This window comes from Larus michahellis, chromosome 4 (genome assembly GCF_964199755.1).
Source record: "Larus michahellis chromosome 4, bLarMic1.1, whole genome shotgun sequence".
NCBI lineage: Eukaryota > Metazoa > Chordata > Aves > Charadriiformes > Laridae > Larus > Larus michahellis.
In genome coordinates, this window is record NC_133899.1 from 10,983,511 (window position 1) to 11,005,810 (window position 22,300).

A 22,300-nucleotide genomic window follows, 5' to 3' on the forward strand; every position below is an offset into this window, starting at 1 on the left:
TTTCTGGCAAATGCTTATTTTACTTTTTGCAGAAATTTCAAGCAAATTGATAAATCTTTGTTGTTGCCTGAGGTGCATTGCCACTGTTGTCAAATAAGCTTTTCTGTACTATTTCTTTGTATAGACATTTTTTGGGCTTCTTCTGGAGAAGACATTTGTGTTAGCAGGGCAAGTAGGCTGAAAGGGTAGAGAAAGTAAAATTGTGTGGTCTTGGCTACACTTTAACCACAAAGCCATTTTCCTTCCTTTTCTTCATGGTAAGTGAATCTTTTCTGTGTAAGCGGACAGCAAGTTCTCACTACTTACAAATTCTGTTTACACTTTCATAGCATTAACAGATCTTTCAAAACTTCTTAGAAAACACTTAAACATTACGAAGGCTGTAAAATTCAACATGCAAAGGTCAGGAATGCTATAAAGAAGATTCCTGAGCAATCTAATAGTGGCTCCCTTGTGCATATGCTTTATGCTGCATGACCACATATTACCGTTATTTTTAATTTCTACAGTGTGTAGGCTGGACAGTCTTAATTAACAAAGAATTATGTAATACTTTTTTCTCCACTGTTCAGTGCATTGCTTCAGGCTTATTTGCTGCATATTATCTAAGCCCCCTCTGAAGTGGGAATTAATAACCAACTAGGTTTTTTTGTTAAGCTTATCCCTGTAACAACTTTCTCAACAATGCAGTTAAGGGGATTATTAGCCTCTTTTTATAAGTAGAAAAACAGAGCCTAATTATCTCTATTTTAAACATTAAATTAAAAATACTGGTTAATTTTTTGTGGTCAGTTTGACTTCATTGTCTTCAGTTGCAGCCGCGACCACTCCTCGTTGCAAACCCCATGTTTCAAGTTGTCCACTCATATGGTGTAAAATTATTGATTGCAATAGATTATCTATATTTGCATGCAGCACGAGCACTGAGCAATTGAGGCAGGGGTAGAATCTAATTGCGGGGCCAAAATTAAGCTGCTTTTTATCCACCAGATTCTTTGGATGAATCTTAGTGTTTGTAGTGATTGTAGATGGACCAGCCAATTCACCAGACAACGAGAAAGCACTTTGATAGTGGATTATGTAGGTATTTGCTTACACCCACAGGATGATGAGACTTCAGAGGCTGAGGGTTTGGACTCAGAACCCCTGATTTCTGAATGTTTTCTTCGGTGGCCCCAAGCTCCTCTGCCTATCTTGGCTCTTGCTCCCAGTCCTGTGTCTTCCTCCCCTGTTGTTTGAGTTTGTGAGTCCCACAGGGACGTCGCACGTATGAGGAACCCAGCGGCGTCTCCCCGCTTTGGGCTCTGATGCTTGACTCCAGCCATGCTGTGGTGGCCCAGAACTGTGGTGGCAATGAAGGTTCTGCCTCTGTTGCTGGCTTGTTAGAGATTCTGCCTCCAGTCATTTTCTGCAATTGTGTGCAAATGTCAAGTTTTTAAAGGGTTAGCACTTTGGCTCAATTTGGCTGTGTTTTTACCAGGGTGAAAAAATCAAATCTTTGACATAGAAATTGCTGTGCAACTGACGTTGAAGTGCATGTTCCAGGTGAACCATAACCAAAAGAATTGAGAGGCAGTCAATAAGCATGTGAAGTTTCCCCACGAACTCCTCAGAAATCTGACAGAAATTTAAGTATCGTAAAAGAGAGTTTGGTAATGGGGAGTGTTATGATACCTTAATAATAGGTAGAGCTACCAGCCATGCCTATAAGAAAAGTTGTATGAATTAGTTACTCTACAGTGAGCTACCAGATTTGACCTTTAGCCTATGCTTCTGCCAGTGTCTGCGATCCCACCTTAGTTTCCTCTTTGTTAAACACTGTCTCTTATTGTTTGAGGCATCAGGGCATCGTAGGATGGCCTGTTTTGTTTGTAAGAAGTCTTCCAGATTAATGGTTAAAAATAAAATTGAGTTTTATTTCAGATTTTGCAAATTTAAATCTAAACTTCAAGGTCACATTCTGCTAAAGTTGTTTTGCGTAGTACCTAGCAAAGCCATGTATTGGAAGACACGTAAAGAGTTCTTGTGATATGTATCATGATAATCCTGCCCCTGCTTTTGTGTTAATGTCTGTTCAAATGCTATTGGTGTATTTTCTTTCTTCTGTTTGCGATTGGCAGTGGACAAGTTTATTACCAGGACTGATCATGAAATGATAGGTGCAACGTACTTGCCAAAAGTAAGCTTTCTTGCTTTTAGTGCAGACTGGTGCTGGTATGCGGAGCGTTCATCAGTAGGTGGTACTATAGTACAAAATACCAGTGTACCACAGACCTCTTCCCAAGGATTTACATACATTGGTGTACTAACCTGTGGCAGTTTAAAAGGCCTTGATTTTATAAAGCTGTGAATATGCAATGCAATCCCTAGAATTGGTGTTGTCCTGCCTTGGCAGTGACAAATAATCCCCGGATATTTGGGCATATTTTCTCCATATCCAAGTGGCCTGGTCTTTCAAATGCGGCCTTCTATGTGCCTTGGAATGTAGAGGCAGCTTGTTTGCGCACAGCAGGTACGATGCGATTCGCTGTTTACGCCTCGGGCTTTGCCTTGCTATTCGTGTGCCCAGAGCTCTGGGGAGAAGGTGGACGTAGGAAAGTGAAGATGTAGTTATTTCGGGAGGGGATGTACAGGACGCTTCTTCCATGAGCAATTGCAGTGTGTGCTGACTGCCATTGTGGATGTGCCTCACTGCCCCTGGAAGCGGAGTCGCTGGTGTCACCTGCGTGGCTCCAGCCGGGGCCATCCCCTCTCAGCTGGCCAGGCATCAGCCAGCGCCTGTGTGACAGCCTTATTTCCAGAGCAGCCGTGTGCTGAGCTCCCGTCCCAATTGCTCCCCTCTGCACCATGGAGCTGGCTCCAGGCGGGACACAAAGGGCTGTCGTACGTGTTTCCAAGAGTCCCACGGAGAGCGGGATGGGGTTATATACTGTGTTCATCCGCGGTCTGATTCCATGCCTGTACCAGTCTCAGTACAGGGAAAAAGCCTCTTAAATGTTACTTTCGTTTATTTAGGAAATGTAAAAGTATGCGATGTGTCTAATAAAAAATAACACAGTTACATTTGGAAATATATTCCTTTCTAAGCCTGTCTTGGTAATTTTGGAATTTAATAGCATCATACCAAACCTTAGCAGTTTTTGTTTAAAGAGCATCGTAAATTCTTTTAGATTGTCCCATTAGGAGCTTGACACATTGGGTTATGATTTTTTTTTTAATATAATGTTGATAACTTTTGTTTCCTTTTTGATGGATTTCTCATGAGATCTGTTTACAGCGTTCCTTTCACAGAAAACACAGCTACTTGTTTCTAAGTAGTTTTTACCAGTTCTTCTTGAAGTATTTGTGCTGGGAGCCCTTGTAGTGTCTTCTGGCAACCTGTCGCTGTCACGTGAAGATCATTTCCATGATACTTCAGAATTTCTTTAGGCTAGTTTCTCCTTCTGTTTCTCATCCACTCCTTTCATACTTAACCTTTTTAACATTTATGAGGTTTGGAACCGCCTTACGAAAGGGTTGCGTTACTTTGTTTGCAGTTCTATGGTAGTGAGGCTTTTTCTTCATATGCTACATATTAATAGATTTTACTGCCATTTTGTATCAAAGGCTTTTGTCATGATTGATTTTTAACAGTGAGGGTGTATTTAGTCTTGGTGTTGCACGGTTTGCTCCCATGGCCTAGCGCGGTGGAATACTATGTGTGGAATGCTTCGCGTACTTAGTTGGATAATGCACTGTTGTTATTGTATATTTTAATTATATGCAGTTCTGTTTTCAAGTGTGTTCCTGTGGTGACTTGTGGGCATTTATTAGCTGAGATAAATTCTCCAGCAAGCAGTCTGGGCTATGGATTTGCAGATTTCTGGGTGCAGGTCCTCCTTGGGGCTGAGCACGTGCCAGCAGTTTGGCTGTTCCCGGCTTGTTCCCTGCGCCCATGTCTCTGCGGCCCTCACTGGCGAGGAGGGGACAGAGGACAGGGGCACACTCTGGGTTTGGCCTGGAAACACCAACAAGATAGGCAGTATTTATGGGTTTAAATGCAAACATTAGTTGGGTAAACATAATTTCATTCAACCAGTATTTTAAGGAAATCTAAGCAAGTCGTCGTCTTTAATAATGGAGAAAAGAGGTATGGTATTTAAAAACAGAAAAAGCTTGTACCATCCTTCTGAAAAACCAGACGATTCTACCTATTCATGATGCTGCTGTTTCTTGCCTCTAGGCTGTCTCGGTGTGGAAGACATCCCTAGTCAAGGTTTTAAAAATCTTGAAAGCTGTCCAAGCAACAACAAAAAAAAAAGGTTCTGTTCAGATGTCAGGTAGATTTTTTATATATATATATATATATTTTTTTTTTTTTTTTTCCTTTTTTTCCCAAGTACAGAAGCTTGATATCCAGTAGGGGATGTTGCTGGGCCAATTGGTAAGGGATGCTTGGGGCTTTGAATGCCTGCCTGGGCCTCTGTTCCTTTTGGAGGTCTTTTAAGTGTACTGGATGTTCTTTGAAGAAGTATTTTATGTAGGTTTAATAGGCAATGTAAGAATCTAAAATAAGCCGTTCTTTATAAAAAATATTAATGACAGAGACAAATAACTTAACATGTAAATCAAGGAAAATTAGTTTTATCTTGTGAGAAACAATATTGTCTGTGATTTATTACTCCCACCACTTAGAAAATTTGTCTTTTTTGTGTTTGAATGTGTTTTATGTATTTGAATTCAAATCTTAATAAATGAAAGTTATAAGAGACCAGTGAAGCCTATGTTTTTTAATAATGATTGGTTCTCTTTTTGTCGTAATTGCCATACTGCGTCATGTATTTCTTCTGTAATGGTATTTACATTCCTGTAGAATTAAATAACAACTTTCCTGGAGACATGTTTTATTCCTAAGTCTTGCCCTTTTACATGATGGTAAGAGATTTCACTCTCTCTCTCCCAATTAAAGTCAATTACAAAAACAATTAATACGGTTTCTGCGTGAGGGAAATGTCTTGAGTTGTAGAGTATGTTACTGAATGAAAGGCTGCAAACCAGTCCTTTTCCTTTGTCTACACTTAATGTCTCAGTTGCTGTCTGGTTACTGAGTGTGCTTTCTGTGACAAAAGGTCTCAAAATGCTTAGGCTCTATTTCTGTGAAAATTAGTTTCCGTATAATTTAATCTGAAATTATTTTGAAAATATTTTTCTGCTCTCTGAATTTTCTCTTTGTATTAATTTTCTTGAAGAAAAAACACTAGAAAAGGCCAGTAAATACCTAAATGACCAGTGTTGTGTTGTGAGCAATTATAAACTCAAATGTTGATGAATACTGACATTTACAATAGTGACTAAATATTACAGCTGAACCAATACACTCATGTAACATCAATTTTTTGTGGGTCATATCCTGTTTTTTCTAATAGTTTCCTCACATCTGTATGAGAAATAGCTTTTAGGAGAAATATTGCAAACATATCGTTGAACATAAGAAAGCTCATTTTTGCATTATTTGTGAATATCTATTTAAGCATGTGTCACTGGGCTTGGGTTTTTTCAGTGTTAGTAATCATTACTCATGTGAATACTATTATTAAAAAGTCTTGGATATCAAGTTACTAAGGAGAAAACAAACCCTCAAACTGCTTGTTTTTCCTTTATTAGCAACCAACTTCTGTAGCCACATCTACTGTCCGCCTGGGACTTCCAGTGCAAGCCAAAGTTGTCCAGTCAACTGCCACACCAGTCAGCGCTACGTCTGCCGCGGCGCTGCCGGGAGGCTCTGTTCTCTCTCACACCACCGTAAGTACCAAGAATATAAAAAGCAAAAGGTGGATGAAAAAAAGGATGTTTGTTTGGGAAGCTGTGTTAGAGCGTTTGTGTTGCTGTCACTGTGGTATAGGTCATTGTAAACCTGACGACATGATCACAGACCATTGGGAATTGACCTGTTTATATTAAGGGCCAAATGTACAGAAAGTTGAGTTAAAGAGGTCATGTCATCATGGTGATCTTAAAGGGCTGGATAATAGCAACGCATTTTTTAGTGGTACGTTTATTTTTCAATAGCAAGAACTTTAAATGAGGAGTTTCACTGTTCAGTTAAAGGGTGACAAAATTAGGGTTATAATAAGTAAGTAAAGTCAATGGTTCTATTTTGTTAGTAAGGGTGTATTTGAAAGGAAACATGTTTTTCTTGTCACGCTTTCAAGAACTTTATGGTTGAGTAAAAGAATTAAAAGATGATAACTAGCTGTTTTTTCAATATAAAATATTAATAGGTATCAGTAGCTACGACGAGCGCTCAAAATTTATTCAAGACAACAGTAGCAACTGGAACATCAGCTTCTCAACAACCTGCAGTGATTACTGGTGGACAGACTCAAGGTTCAGCACAAAGCCAGGGTCAGCCTCGGCTGCCGCTTCCGCCTCATACGACAGCCCAAGTACCAGCACAGCCCCAGGTCATACCAAGCTCTCCGGTACCTGGAACCACCGTCGTATCACAGGTAAGTTTTGAAATACTAGATGCTTGGCTTTCTTAGTAGTTTATGAACTTCTAAGGTCTATTCAGGAGCGGAAAGAACTTTTTCTTCACGCAAGCACACTTCCCATGATGGAATAAATACCTGACAAACAAGAAACCCCTCCCCTCTTTTTCAACTAAATGGAATACGGATTCTGAGAGGGAGGAAGGACACTTGTGGTCACCTTTCCCCATCCTGCCATGGATGTGTCAGTAGCGAGAGAACTGTTCTGTTTCTGTAGACAGAACAATCAGGACTTCAATCTATGGGCTTCATTATGATCATGTTGCTGGGCCTCAAAACTGTGGTTACATCGAAGTGTAACATTTCTGTTTCTTGGAGTAATTACACCATATAAAAATAATGGCTTGAGAAAATTAAAGCATCTGTTTTTTTACTGATGAAGAAAAGATGAGATATGATGATGTTTGAAGACTATTTCTAATTTGATTTTGCTGCTGTAGCTGCTTTGTACAAAACCATCCTGAATCAATAATTTAACAAATTAAGATAGCTTGAGCAACATTGTACATTGTGTATTGGGCATCTCAAAGGAGAATGCATCTCCAACAAATTGTTGTGTTACTTCTCATATTTAAGGTTATTTTTATCAAAACAGACTGTAAAATATTATATTTCTTTCATTGATTTTTTTTTTTTGTTAGTATTCATGAGGTATGATGTTCAGTTACATAAAGAAGTGAAGAAAATGTCAGGTAACTAGCAGCAATAGTACAATAGCCGCAGATGTATTTCAAATATGTCCTGCCTGAATGAGAACAATTTCATAATTTTCCCTATTTATAGTGACCACAGCATACATTGATCCTGACTGGAAAATAGCATGGATATGATACTTGTTTTCTTTGGCTTTTACAGGAAATGCAAGAGAATGTGAAAAAATGCAAAAACTTTTTAGCTACCCTTATAAAACTTGCTTCTCATAACTCACCGTCTCCAGAAACGTCCCGTAATGTGAAAGCTCTGGTTCAGGATTTGTTGGTAAATATTTAGTTTTCTTTCATTTTGTTAGTTTTCTATTAAGCTCGTTATTTACCTATGCTGAAAACTGTTGCTTTGAGCTCAACTAATTTTTTTTTGCTGTAATGAAAGTGAAAGGAGTTGGGCTACATCAAAATGCAAATGTTCTGTACGTTACATATCTTCAAAAATCTGTTAAAGGTAGGTTTTCTCTTGGTTTCTGAAAGGTATATGCAACGAAGTATTTAGTATGCATTCGTCAAAAACACTCTTTTTTTGATGGATAATACTTTGGTTGTTTGTTTAGAAAACTAGAGTAAAATATCGGATTTTTCCTTGGCCATTCATTAAGTTTCCTTTCTTCCAAACCACGGTCTTTTCTGAAGCAGTAAGAAGCTATTAGATGTTTTAACCACAGAATTAGCGTCAACATTAGCCTTCACGACATGGTTTAGAGTTTGTAGGACTGAAGGAAAAGTATTTGCTGAGCTGCTGAGTCCAAGCAGTCCTGCAGCCGGATGTCCCTGCACGGAGCCTTCGCTGCAGGGAGGTTTCAAGCGGATTTCAAGTTGTGTTTCAGCTGGACAGTCCTTGGGCCTGAAAAAGGCTCATTTACTGGAGTCTGCAGTGCAACAGGGGGTTCAGTCAATTGTGTGTGTTACAGACAGGTGTTACAAACGGCCCAGCTTCTTAAAAGAAATTAAATATAGTCTATGAAGAACTTGGATTTAAAAGTAGTTGATAAATATTTCTTTGAATTCATTGGCAGAGAAACCTGTGTATTTTAGACAAGCCTAAGACTTTTTTCAAGTATGAGCCATTTGGCAATAATATTCAGTGATTCCAGTAAAAACTCATTTTAAGTTTTAAAAACTAAGAAAGATCAACTAATTAAAAGTAACTACTTACAATATTTTAAACAAAGTAATGAGACACGTATATAATAACTAAATTTATTGAAGGTTGTTTTGGTTTGTTCTTGTTCTATATCAGTGAAGGAAAGCCAACAAACGTTTTTATTGCAACCTGAGATTGTAACTAATGATACTTTAGAAGTATCATGAAATACATCTGGACTATAGAGTTCTCCCGTATTAAGTACTAAATAAACTACTGAGTATACGTTTCATATATTTACAATTGTATATTTTGTGAATATATACAGATAATGTACACATGCACACGTTTATATAGGTGAAAATTTTATATATATACTTATGTATACTTTTTATATATGCATATGCTTTACATATATAGTATGAAGTTCATAAATTGAACCTGCAAAATTAGTTTTGTAATTAAGTAAAGATACTTTCTTATTACAAGGGCTGACAAATTTTATAATAGTTTGTAAGGGTGCTTCAACAACTTGGTTTTTTATTAATATTTTTAAAAAGAAATCGCTATGTAAACGTTATCAAGAGAATGGAATCCCAAAAAAGACTTGAGTGTTTGTGGGATCTTGTATCTTAACTTGCACATCCCCAAGGGAACTCCCTGAATTCTGAGTTACATATAGAAATTAGCTCTTGATAGAAGGATTTTATAGATACAGAGGAGCTGAGGGACTTCAGCTTTGAAATTTCTTCTTGATATGGGAGCCTATTTAGCTGGAGATATATACATATATATTACCTGGAAAAAACTAACCAAACAACTGAACTGAGTTGTTATGCCTTTTTTTTTTTTTTTTCCTTCCCCCTGAAGGATGCAAAGATTGATCCAGAAGAATTTACAGGCCGCCTTCAATCGGAACTCAAATCATCTCCTCAGCCATATCTTGTACCTTTCCTTAAGGTAATGTAAATATTGTTTAGATAATTATTTTTTTTATGCGAATGTCAATACATTAAGTTTTAGAATATACTTTTTAAATGGAATTGGCTTTGCCTGCCTAGAGCAGGACTGCTCAATTTTTCCTTCATGCTGCCAGTTTCTGCCGAAATGTGGTTGGGTGAAAGCGGCACACAGGCTCCTTCTCTGTCGCCAGCCAGGGGCTGGTCACCGCTTCTGTGGCCGGGAGCTGCGGCTGGTGGCTCCCTGGCAGCTTGAGAGGACGGTAAGGGGTAGGGATTTCCGAGGAGGGAGACACCCCGTGTGTTTGGGGCCTTGGTTTAGGTTTAAAAAAAATGTATTTGTTGTCCAGAGCTGATGTGGAGTTTACCGCTTGAGTAGCCCTGATCTAGAACATTGTAGTAATTAGATTTATATTAAAAAGCAGTTACTCCGTAGTTTGAAAAATCATCTCTTGTCTATTCTGTAGTGATCCTTTAGTGTTACATATATCCATGTACTTTTCTGTGGCGGTAGGTCATTTTTTGTGAAGATCTGGAAGTCACAAGTTATTTCTATAGAATGCTTTGAGTAATTTAATACGCTTTTTCTACATTGTTTTTGTAATCTATGTTTGAGTCAATAACTTTCAATGCATGTGTAATGGTGATTGTGAAAATCTAAACTGGATAGAAAATATATAAAAAAAATTGATTAGCCGATCCTGCTTGTAATCTGGAACTAAGCTATAATAGAAGTTCTAATGTGATACCAAATGGAGTTGTTGTTTGGTCCTAAGTTAGTGTATGTGAGGCTAAACTTAACTTGTAATTGGTTCTTGTACGTTAGCTACAATAGCTTCCATATGCAAGATTATATACAAACATACAAAGTGTGTTTAATTATGCCCCAGCAAAGCCACAGCTATAATTTTAAAAGCACTTTTCTTCTAGTCCAAATCGTCTCAGTTTAGGGCAGATTTCCTCTCTTTCTTCTCTCCCTTCAGCTTTTCTTCAAAACTTTCTCCGTCTCCTTCTGTTTTCTCAAGTTATCATTAACCCTTATTTGTGCCTTTTCCTGCTCTTACACTGCAGGCACCTCTAGCATCATGCTAAGTTTTAACTTGTTTCCTTTCTTTGAAGTCCTTTCTTGGCAATGGGCATTAAGTTTTTAAATAAATACTAGAAGTTTAGAAAGAACTGTAGCTTGGGCTAAACACTGTTGCATTCTACAGCTGCCTGGGGGGAGCACTTCAAAAGAACACTACCACTTAAAAAGTAAAAAGTTTATTCATGAAGGTACAGTATAGCGTTTTAGAACTCTTATTTTTTTGGTTGAACTGGTCTGGACACGAAGCATACAATAGTACACTTTTCTAATCCAGTCAGAATACATTAGATCAGTAATAATACAGTAAACAGCGATTGCTGTAGGGCATCGACAGTTAAATCATCGCGTTCTAGGTACTGGAGGCATGTCAGGAGAAGTAAATTGGTGCAGCCTGCTGCTTCTAGCATGTGATGGGAATAGGCTTGTTCCTATGGTTCTGCCTTTTCTATTTCCATTTTTCACCCTTCCAAAGACCTAAGCTACCAGTTCTAGGTAGTCTTGAGGAGGGGAGTGTTATATTTTACTGCTATGGTGGAATTAGGGCACATTAAAATCTACAGGGTTGCTGCTATTCTATGGTGAATCCAAATTGAAAGCTTACTAAAAATGTAAACTGTACTTTGTCTCTTACAAAATATGTTCAGTCTTATTTCTTTTTGACGAATAGGCAGACAGTAAAATTGTAAAGAAAGCTGCATTATTTTAATTATGTTTACAGCAAATAGCAAATTTAAAAATATTTTTTTGTCAGCCTGCTGAATTTGATATTTCATAAACTTTCTTCTGTTTTTAGAAAAGTCTACCTGCATTGAGACAATCTTTACTGAATAGTCAACATTCAGTTTTGCAAGGACAGCCGTCTCAGCAGTCGCTTCAACAAACCAAGCTATCACAAGTTATACCTCAATCTGCCTCTGGAAGCATTTCCGCTGTTGTCACAACGCAGACAATAGGAATAAGGCAACCAAACAACATTTGCACAGTCTCTGTATCAAATACAGTGCAGCCTCCTCAGGTTAAGGTGGTACAGTCAAATCAGAGTTCTCAACTGGTAGGTACTGTAGTATAAAAGAGAATTTCTTAACAAACTGCATAGCAGTTCTCAATGTTATTTTTATTGCAGCTTGTTGGGGAAAATATTTTTTTGTTTGTATCGTATTCTGTGATATATAGTAGTACCTCATTTTATGGCAGTTCACATGTTTAGATAACATTATTAACATAGCTTGAATTTAAGCAAGTAAGCTCTTGGCCTTTTGTCTGGAATACAGTGATTGTTATACAAGCACAGTGGAATTTGAGTTAATTACAGATATAGAACAGGAAGCTTTTCAAGACTTAGAGTGTAATTTTTAGTATGTCATTAGGTATGCTGCTTTGCTTAGATTAGTCTGCATTAAAATTGACTCTGTCTCATTTTAAACTCTTCTAGACATAGTTATAAAATATTGCAGAAGAATAGCTGTACTGTACCAGCATGTTTTGTTTAGAAATAGTGCCATGCTTTTTTATTTACTGAAATATATCATTGTTGTGCATATTGGAGTAGTATGTGCTTAGAGTCATTAATTTCAAAGGCACTATTGATAAGGCAACTGTACAGCCAGTTACTCACTGAGAGTGCAGTGAATATATCCTGCTGCTAGGTAGCATCTTGCGTGTGTGTTTACAGTTGTAATTAAAATATGCCTAGGATTTTTACAAGGCCTTGAGTGCATACAGGCATCATCATCCTTCAAGCAAAGACATAAGAGTTTGTCTGTGGTTTCTGTGTATGTATGAGTAAAGTGCTTGACTTAGGTTTCAAAATCAAATTGACAAGTTCCAGAGGGTGTATCAGGTTGTAAAAATTTATATTATCAAGATTCAGAAATGCACATTTGATAATGTAAAATCTTACAGTGATCTATCCTTAAGTTTACAGGCTCTATGAAGGATATAAATAATTTTAAGGTGTGTGGAGAGAGAGTATTTCTTTTGTTTTAATTTAAAAGTGGCAGTGCACAATCTGAGACATGTCTCTTAAACCTTACAAATACTTTCTAGCAGTTAAATTACTAACTTTACAATGAAATTAATATGATTTTACCATCCTTTAGTGAGCATAGTTTTAATGTGCAAGAACATCTTAGATGCTAAGACTTCTGACTGGCTTATGTAAAACAAGCAAGACATTTGGATGTTTTGCACCTTGACTCAGCTGCTTGCTGTTTGGCCACTTGCATTCTTTCTTTTTCTAAGATGGTCCACGCACCCCTTCTGGACTGTTGTATTCATTAGAAAGACTGTTGTATTAATCAGACTTTTTGTGACTTCTTTTTGTTCGTCCATGTTTTGTAAGACTGAATTGACAGTAGCTTTGGTTCTTGCAGGGAGGGGAGCAGGAACTCCTGCTGGTTACAAGCAGTAGGTGTAAAAATTACTCCCTGTCCTGGGGAAAGCAAGTTTCTGACAGGTTCCTTAAAAGGATAAATGCTCATGGCCACTAAGTCTAACCTTACCTCATGCCACAATCTTAGAACTAACCTACTGCCAGGTAACAGGGCTTTTTCCAGTGTTTTGCAACCTGCTTTACACATTCCTGTGCCTGCTAGGCAGGTTGCTCCCCACCTTTTGAGATACACTGATGTAGAACAAAAATGTGTCAGTAAGTCCACAGGAATTCTTATCTTCTGATTCTAATTCTTGTGGAGTATTTTCTGAATGGGATGAAGCCAAATTTATGGGAGTGACACCTTCTGTGCCTGTCTCGCATGTCAGTGCCTACTCAAAGTGAGCTGTCGTGATGTTAACCTGAGTAGAGATTAGCAATGGGAAGAGTTGCTCTGTCATCTTATTCGACATACCTATGCAATGAGAGGGAGCCGAAAACTGCTGGAGTAATATATATATTGTGGAGGCTGATGTGATGGGCAGGAGAAGTTGTTTTTCTGTTTGTAAGGAGGTCTAGGTCTAGGACTGAATTTTCACCTTATTGGGTGCATGAAGTGACTGCTACGTTTCCAAAAGGTAGCAAACCGTGTAGAGCAAAACTATGCTTAATGCTATTCCTTGTCTAGAAGATATTTAGGGAGAAGTGAATACATTAAAAATCATAATTTATTGGCTTTATTGCAAAACTGGCTTTCTGTATTTACTTTCAATTTATCAGGATTTCATTAATAAAACCAAACATTACATTAACCAAACACTTCTTAATGGCCCTCAAATTAGTTCTGTACAGACAAAAGCAGCATCAGACACTGAGTTACTGCATAAAAAAATCTTACGTACCACAACAACCATCAACTGGGGTGCCAAGCAGACAACCCAGCAGCATCTCCGTATTGCACTCGTAACTGTTTGTAAGTATTGACTTTTTTGTGGTGACGCTGATCACACTCTTCACACTTCTTAGAGCTCTCCAAAATCAGAGCAGAGCAAGGAGCTGCTGGCTGTCCTGTCAGGGCTGTGTCCAGCAGAGGAAGGCTACAGCTGGCTTGCCCAGGGGTGCCCAGCACCAGGGGAGGAAACTGGCCAAGCTCCAGATTTTCCCAGCCTGGAGCTCACTGGAGAGCGTTCCGGCTGGCTTTGCAAACTGCCCAGCTGCAGAAGGGCAAGCCTGCTTTGGAATAGAGATCCTTTCATACCAGCCAGTTTACAGTAGGCTAGTTTCTTTGAAAATGTGGAGAATCTGTTAGCCGTTCCTTTCTTTGGACTTTTCTGTTTTACAAAGGGGTCCAATGTGGTGATACTTCTCCCAGTTATGTGTAGGTATCTTGCACTATGGGAATTCCGTGTGCACTGTTCAGCATGCAATGTAGATTGAGCAAAGGAGACGTCAGCATTAAAATGTATAGTGTTAGTGGAGATGAAAGAGGAGAATATTTTATTTATCTGTTTTGTAAAGTACTGGAATCATGTTCCAAACCTATGAAAAATCTATGCTTTAAAGAGCTGTTAGCACTGGTAGCTACTACCAGCTAGGGAAAAGGGGAAAAATCTTAGGCTAATATTTTATTGATGAGACACTAATGAGATAAGCCAGCAATCAATTTTTTTAATTGTTTAAGTGCAATGTTCAAAGTTTGTCTAAGTTGTCATTCTTAGGGGGCAGGAGCTCTATATAGCCTTATATATGTAGACATTACCCTTCCTGTTCTGGGTGTTAGAGCAGATAAAATTTCTATGAATACGAGAGACGTTCTTTATTAAATGTGTTGAAGTTGTAAGCAGATTGATGAGAAATGGAGATTGATTAGCACTTCATGTATTGTGTTGACACTGCATCGTAAGGAGAAAGTACTCCTGAAGGTTGAAGCCAATTATTAAATTTAAATGATAAAGAAACAGTAAGAAATTCAAAGCGATCCATCTTGATGAAAACAAATTTAATTGTATGCAAAGCAATATAAAGATTTATGCAGGTCTAGGTTTATGAAAGCTATATAGAAATACATTTGGACTGTTGTTGCTGCAGTAAATTGTGCACAGTGTCCAGAGGGGAGATTTCACCATATTCTAAGTTACGTTAGAATAGTATTTGCTAAAACATTTACTAAGACTTTTCCAGGGACTGTCATAGTGGTTGGAGGCTCCACAAAATGAGAGAGAATAATGGAATTTGGAAACAAGCTACAACAGCAGAATAAGCATTATGTTATATGGGGATGTTCCGCTTTGCTTTTTAATTCTCTACTGAAGCTTTTTCTGGCATCGGTTTTGTGTTGTTGAACGATTGTCACTTGTACACACTTTAGTCACTCACAGGGGATAATTTTCTTTTTGTCCTGTGTGCAAGGCAGCTTAGAAATGGAAGAGTAAAAGATGGCTATTGGGGTAAAAGGAATAGTTTCTATTAATGAACTGATAAAGATCTAGTCGCTGACTTGGAATTTCATGTACAATAAAATTTAAATAAAAATATCTGTTGAGCAGTAGAGGGCCGGGATCCATTAACAGCAGCAAAGTATATACTCGACAGATTGTATGCCTATTTGAAATCCAGCCTAGTAGTTTTCTGAGTTGTTATCATGGACTTTACTTTCAGAATTTTGCAGGCTATACCTTAATATAAGGAGGATATTGGCGATGAATGCTGTTTGGGAACCAGTAACAAAAGATGGCAATTAAAGGACAGACTTGATAGCAAAGACTAAAAGGAAAGCTTAAGAGAATTAAACCCACATAACTTGGACAAAAATTGACTAAAGGGGGGAGCATAAAAAACAGAAATATTTTAAGGGTTTAAACACCAAAGTATATCGATGAATTATTTAGAGCGGGCTAAGAGAGTATAAATACGAATAACAGCATATAACTAAGCAAAGTAGGATTTAGGCAGGTTATAAGGCAAAATATCCTACAGTAACGCAGATGGTTGGATGGTGGATCAGGCTCCCAAAGGCGGTGATAAAAAAGACATAATTGAAAACATTCCAAATGAGACCAGGTGAAATTCTGTAGGAAGAACTGTGTAATAAACTGGGGAGCAGGAGGGACAAGTGATCCAGTGTCTTTGGGGTTTATTTTTCTTCATTGCTGCTTTGAAGACATATACTCAATGGAATAATATTGTTCTCATATTAGCATTAAAAATGACATGCTGAGTTTTAAAAAAAAAAACTTTTTTTTTTAATTTGGGAAGAAAAAGAATTGCTTACACAAATATTGAGGCACAGTTGAAAAATTGTAACTGCTACTATTACAGCATGGTAAACAATGGTAAACAGGAATTCTAGGCCCATAAAAGCATGAACGTTTTAAGTTAATGCTGCCAGATTACATGATGACTGAGGTTTGATATGACATTTATCTTCAGGAGTGAGTAGGCTGATAAATCACAAGTGGCATAGCCACAAGTGAGTTAGCAAGTGTTTACTCATGAGTGAAGATAAATGTCATTTCAGACCATAGCCATTCTGAATTTTGTACTTTTACAAGTGGCTTGTTTCTTCTTTCCATGGTACTTTTTTTTTAACTTAATTGAGAGAAAAAATGCTTGGTAAAGGATGTATTTTCCAAATTTACTTTTGATTTTCCATTCTTTGCAGCAGCTTCTATTTCCTATGCTTTTGTTCCTATTGCTGTATTGGATATGCTTGAGCTTTTGGATCAGATGCTTTTGGTGCAGAGTGTGATTTATGTGAATTGAGGCAGGCTGATGATGCAGCCTGTCAAGGGGCAGCCCATCGCTGGGACCCCATGTGTCTGCATCAGTAAAGGAGTATCCGGATTGCAGAGACTTGCAAAATCCTTGTTCTCCAAAACTTAAGCAGTGAGTTCTAATCTAATTGTCCTGAAGGACTTTTCCTTTCAGTGGGTTGTAGGTAGTAACTTTCCTTTTTATTTAGCATCTCCTGTTTAGGTAAGAGAAAGAGAACAGAATTACCAGTCTTTCTACTTTTATACATTTTATATGCTTTGGCTGAATTCTTTCTCGGTCTGTATTTGTTGGTCATTTGTGTTGTTAGTTACTGGTCTGTGTTCACATCTCTAATCTGTTCTTTGTCCTGCAGTAACATACACGGTAGAAGATTCCCACCAGTCGCAGTACGATCATCGCCTCTTGGCTTGAGTTAGGATCAGAGAGCTCTATTACTTCATTCTCTTATAGTTATTGAATTTAAGCTTTTGGAAGAAGGGTCTTAAGAAAAAGAAGTATTTCAGCTGTCACCGCTTTGTTATTCTGGTTATCAGTAGTGCAACTGTTAAATATCCTTTTTGCATCTTCATAAGTCTGCTGGTTTTGTGGAAGCGCCTTGGTGTAAACATCCCTTTTTACAGATGTGGCAATAAAGTGAACTTCAGAAATGGAGATAGTAGTCTGAAGCAGGCGGAAGTGAGAGAAGGAACTTGGCTGGAGGAGCAGACAAATGGGGAATCAAAGTGAGTGTGACTGGTAGAGTTGAAAGATGACAGTTAAGGGGAAAAGCGGAAAGGTGAAATGACAAAAGAGGGAAATACTTTCTGTTGTGAGAAATGTGCATCTTATTTTGCAGAAACATGTTAATTTATGGAAAATAATTTAGGTAGCTTTTCACGTATTGCAATCGGAGAAGCAATGCCCTCACTTTCCTGCTTCAATGTGTTCCTTGAAGACTCCAAAGTGCAGCAGCCTGGGAGATGATTCTTCAACTTTTAACTGATAGATTGAAAAGGACTACACTGGTATATGACAGTACTTGCTGTCTCGGCACTGTCTTGATTGTAATTTCAGTATTTTCCAAACTCATCATCAAATCCAGGCAATGGCTAAATCACATTAGGTCTTTTTGATTTTCTGTGCTGCTGTTGTTGTTCTGCTGTTGTGCTTGTTGTCTTCAGTGAAAGAAATAATGAAAATGGCTTCCCTTCTTTTTAGTGGAGATGGGATGATGAACAGTTTCTGTAAACTTTGAAGGCTTTTGTATTCTGTCTTGTTACTTTTGTGACTCAGCACCTTTATAGGATCATTGGTATTATGATAATGGCAGTAGTGGTAAGAGGCTGGAAAGGACTTCTGAAGGTGGCTAGTCCAGCCTCCTGCTCACGGGTTAGCACGCTGCCCAGGGCCTTGACCAGGCACAGTTTGAGTGTCTTCAAGATGAGATTACATGGCCTTGCTGGGAAACCTGTGCCAGGGCCTGCCCACCCTCATGGTAAATTATTTTATTTTCCTCATATTAGATTGAGATTTCCCATGTTGCAACTTATGCCCATTGTGTTGCATCCTTCTGCTCTGCACCTCTGAGAAAGTCAGGCTCTGTCTTCTCTACGTCTCCCCATTAGGTGGTTCCGGACAGCAGGAAGGTCTCCCCTTTTCTGAAGGCTGCAGTAATGCCTCTGATAACCTCAATGTACTGAAACATCCACTTCTGTATCTTCTGGCTCAGTCTGGGTTACCAAATTGGTGCTTAGGAACTGATCATTTGGGATTCAGCATATAAAGAGATAACATTAGACGCGGTACACTCATTGTGTGTATTTTTAGGCTGTGAGAAATATGAATAATTTGGTTAAGTTAATAATCTCCCAGACTATCTTGCTAGTACCTTAGTCATTGTCTATACTTTTTGGGCCAAGTTAAGGACATAACAGTAATGTTTATGTTGCTGGGAAAGTAGGCAAGAGGATTAGAACAGTTTGTATTAATTTAATTGATGAAAGGTGGTTTAGATTGTTTATAAATTTTAATGTAGGGTCAGTTACCTCTGATTCATCAGTTTTTACTATGTCCCTTGTTTGTCTGCAAAAAAGATTACACATTCTGTTTCAGTAACAAATTGCTAATGTTCATTCCTTAATCACTTCCAGATCTGAAGATTACATCTGTGTTGAAACATATCTTACAACTGTATAGAAACGGGAATTAAAGTTAGTGTAGAACTTTGCTCTGAGTTCAGGTGCAGTTGTTCCTTTTAGAGAGGACGTGCTTGTCCTGATTGGTTTCCATATGGAATTTAAGATGATGATTTTGATCTGTGTCCCTTGGAAAAGTTTATTTCTCAATCATTTTCTACACTTTCAGCACTTTTACATACATGGAAGCCCTAGTACAGTACTTGTTAAAGGAAATTTTTTGAACATATTTGATAGTAAAAAAATATTGCCATTACTTATGTCATCTTAAATGGTTATATACTGTCCTATCTTTAATGGTGTTAGTGGCTCATTTTTTTTAGGGCATTCACGTGAAAATATTAATGGGGTGAAACAGCACTTGATTGTAAACTGTAGAAGTTACTTGCTTCACGGGGGGGGGGGGGAAATCTAATCGCAGATGATTACTGTAATACCAGATAGTAATTCTGTCCACAGGTTACGCACATCTCCTTTTTGGCCTGGTTTCTGGCCAGTTAAGGTATGGCTGCTTTTATTCACTATCATCTGAAAACTCGTCCAATAAATTATTGTAAATGTTTCAATGTTCTCCTTTTTTTACCAATGCAGGCTTTTTTTCTGTAGGCTATTCTGTCTCCTTATGTATTAAAATGCACTTGTACATGTTTCCTGTGCATCAAAATGCAGTCAAATTCAACTTTTCCCCTCATTTTCACCGATCACCTCTATTTCTTTCCTGTTTTTGAGCATGGTAGCTACTTCATTCTTTCTCCTCTGAGTGTCACTATTTATTCACTGCCTGTCTTGACCAAGTACGCTTACATCCAATTGCTCCATTTCTGTGCTTAGTACAAACGCTCCGTTTTCCTTCAGTGTCCATAGTTGAAGATGAATCCTTAATCTTTTTTCCCCTTTTCTCTTTCTGCGAGGTAGCTATTGCTAATGCTTCTACTTCCACAGGTTTATTATGACTTCTCAACTTTTACTATTTTAGGATGTACAGAATGCAATTTTGTAACTTCAAAATGGCCCTATTTGTTTTTTCTCCAGACGACATTACAGGTCTTGTTCCCTCATTACTATTTTCTTATTTGTAGTTTTCACCTCTCTCCCTTCCCATTTGGGAGCCCTCGTTCCTGCCATTGGAACAATTTCCTGTTTGTTCCGTAGCCTCTTCATTCTCTGCTTTTACATCTCATTTGAAAATCCTGTTTCTCCTTTCCTTTTCTCCATAGCATACTTTGAAGCCAGGAATTTGGCCGGTTATTATTCAGCTAGGAATATGGCTTTAGATGCACTTTGTAAGAATAATGCTGTCTGGTGTTGAATAAAGGTGCGGTAGCGGTGTGCAGTGTGGGAACGCTGTGTCCGGTGGGTGCGGGACGAAGCTGCGTCATTCCAGAGCAGCAGGCACATCGCGCAGTGGGAGGAGCGTAGTTTTAACTGTGGAGAACATATGACTTCTGAAGTTGTCATGCCTGAGTTGTGGTTGTAATCTTATTCACAGCTATTTGCTGTGGTTTGTTACCAAAGTTTGTTTATGGGTGTTTTTTTCCAGCTCTGCATCGTCTTTTTGAATCTTCTGTTCATTACATCTGTGCCTACTTCGTCCCTGATTTCATGAACATACATTTTGCTGTTGCTTAGACATGACCCTTTCGGCTTTTTTCTTTTTTGATTTGATTTGTTTATGGGTCAAATTCTAAGTTTCTGCCTGGGTTTCAGTTTTGGGTAAGGACTTCAGAACTTGGCTTAGTAGTAAGTAAAACCTTGAGAATATCCAGTTAACATTTAAAGATGAAGAATGTATGATCACCGCAAAGCATTGTTTTCTTTCTTGTGTATATCTGACTTTGGAACTCATAATATTTTAGAATTTACTTTTAGCATATATTTTCTTTGAAAGGCATAGATATGTAGTGAAAGGCTTAACGGTTATAGGTGGATACCACTAAAATTATTGCAGCATTTTCTTCTACAAAAATGCTTTTCTTTCCAGTAAAATTTCTGAAGACAAAAGTCTAAACTTTAATATTAAACCTTACTATTCTGAACTATATTTTTGATGAAAGTTGTGACATATGACATTTGTGTCAAATGTTATTCATTTTTTTTCAAAGCGTAATGACAAAATAGGTATATACACACACACACAACCACATACATTACATGAATATGACTTTTGTCACTAGCTGGTTGCGCTTTTAGAGATCCACATGCTTATATTAATAATTACAGGTATTAGTATATTTACGTTGTGTGTGTTTGTGTATAAAGAGTATAATATAAGTATACTTTTTTTTAATAATAGCAGATTATCCAGTCAACATCTGCTCAAACTGTGAAACGAACCCCTGCTTGCCAGACTACCCAGATTAGGATGCCAGTGGTAATAACTCAGACCATTAGACCACAAGGTATGGGTTTAAATGTTTTAGTGAGATTGTTACCTTTGTATGAATTTCATTGTAATTACAAACTAGTAGCATGGGAAAAACAGTGTTGACATTGGCAGGCTTGACATTTATTTTTACGTCATGCTGGCTGAGGAATGCATGTTTTCACTCTGCAGTTTCAAGGTATTTCAGACCAACATGGTGAAATGTTTTGAAACAACTTTAGGACTAAACTCTCACATGCTTAGCTCCTTACTCAGTGGTTTTGCATGGAAGGTTCTGAAACAAGTCAGGACCTTGGCTCTTGCTGGCCTAAGCTCTAACTCTGGGCCAAGAAAGAAATTCTTCATTTTTTTTTTTTCCTGAAACCTAGAGGATGCCTCAATTCAATCATCCTACTTTTAACTCTTACTCCTGAAGCGGAATGTGATAGTCGCTGTCTCTGCAGCTACAGAGGGCAAGGTAGGAGTCCTAGAGGAACTTCTCAACCCACACGCTTGCTGCTTTTTCCCCTGCTGGTATGTTCACACTTTGGTGAGGTCAGGGAGTGAGAGCAGCCGTGGGGAGCCAGGGGAGCCGGCCAGGGGTTGTACACAACCTCCTCATCTGGCTCTGCACAGGTGGATTAACGGCTGGCTGATACCTCCCACATAGTAAGAGGGTTCTTGAAGCCTTCTTACTTTGTAATATATATCCGTTTGTTTCTTTCCACCATAGACCTGCTGGGCTCGGTTTTTATTTTTCCTGGTTACGTGTGAGATTATCTTTTTGGATGTGGGCATTGAGATGACTGAGGGTTTGTAATGGAATACAGAGCTTGTCATCTTCAGGTATCAAATCAGAAATCAAATTAGTTTAAATGTACATAAAAGCTATTGCTGCCTATTTGACTTTATTGCTTGGTCTTTTCTATTTTCCTTGGGAAAAGAAAGCATCAAAACCCCAGTGATCACAGTTAATAGAAATCGGTGTTCTGCTTGCTCTGTGCTCTTCAGAGAATCCAAAGGCTGAACGGACATGGAGACCAAGCTGTCACTGCAATCCTGTAGGCTGTTTTTTCCACGTTAGGAAGAAATGCATTTACTTGTTGTACAAGGTGTATATTTGATAGCACTGATACTCATGTCCCGAGTTTATTAACAGGAAAGGTGTTCAGCATCTTACAGCTTGAACTTTCTCTTCTGACTAATGTGTCTGAGAGTGAAGGCTGATCTCATTTCTTTGCGTGTTCAG

The 22,300-nt window shown here is 38.2% G+C and overlaps 1 protein-coding gene across 2 annotated transcripts in view; it reads left to right on the plus strand.

Moving 5' to 3' along the window:
• Nucleotides 1-22,300, plus strand: part of LOC141741851 (transcription initiation factor TFIID subunit 4-like) — a 141,984-nt gene that overhangs the window by 11,009 nt on the left and 108,675 nt on the right. The window contains exons 3-8 of one of the 2 annotated variants that reach the window (XM_074582940.1): nucleotides 5,644-5,781; nucleotides 6,261-6,488; nucleotides 7,386-7,508; nucleotides 9,195-9,284; nucleotides 11,164-11,421; nucleotides 20,983-21,088. In XM_074582940.1, coding sequence (XP_074439041.1) covers nucleotides 5,644-5,781; nucleotides 6,261-6,488; nucleotides 7,386-7,508; nucleotides 9,195-9,284; nucleotides 11,164-11,421; nucleotides 20,983-21,088 — 943 coding nt within the window. The remainder of the gene's footprint in view (nucleotides 1-5,643; nucleotides 5,782-6,260; nucleotides 6,489-7,385; nucleotides 7,509-9,194; nucleotides 9,285-11,163; nucleotides 11,422-20,982; nucleotides 21,089-22,300) is intronic. The other variant, XM_074582941.1, reaches the window with a different exon arrangement.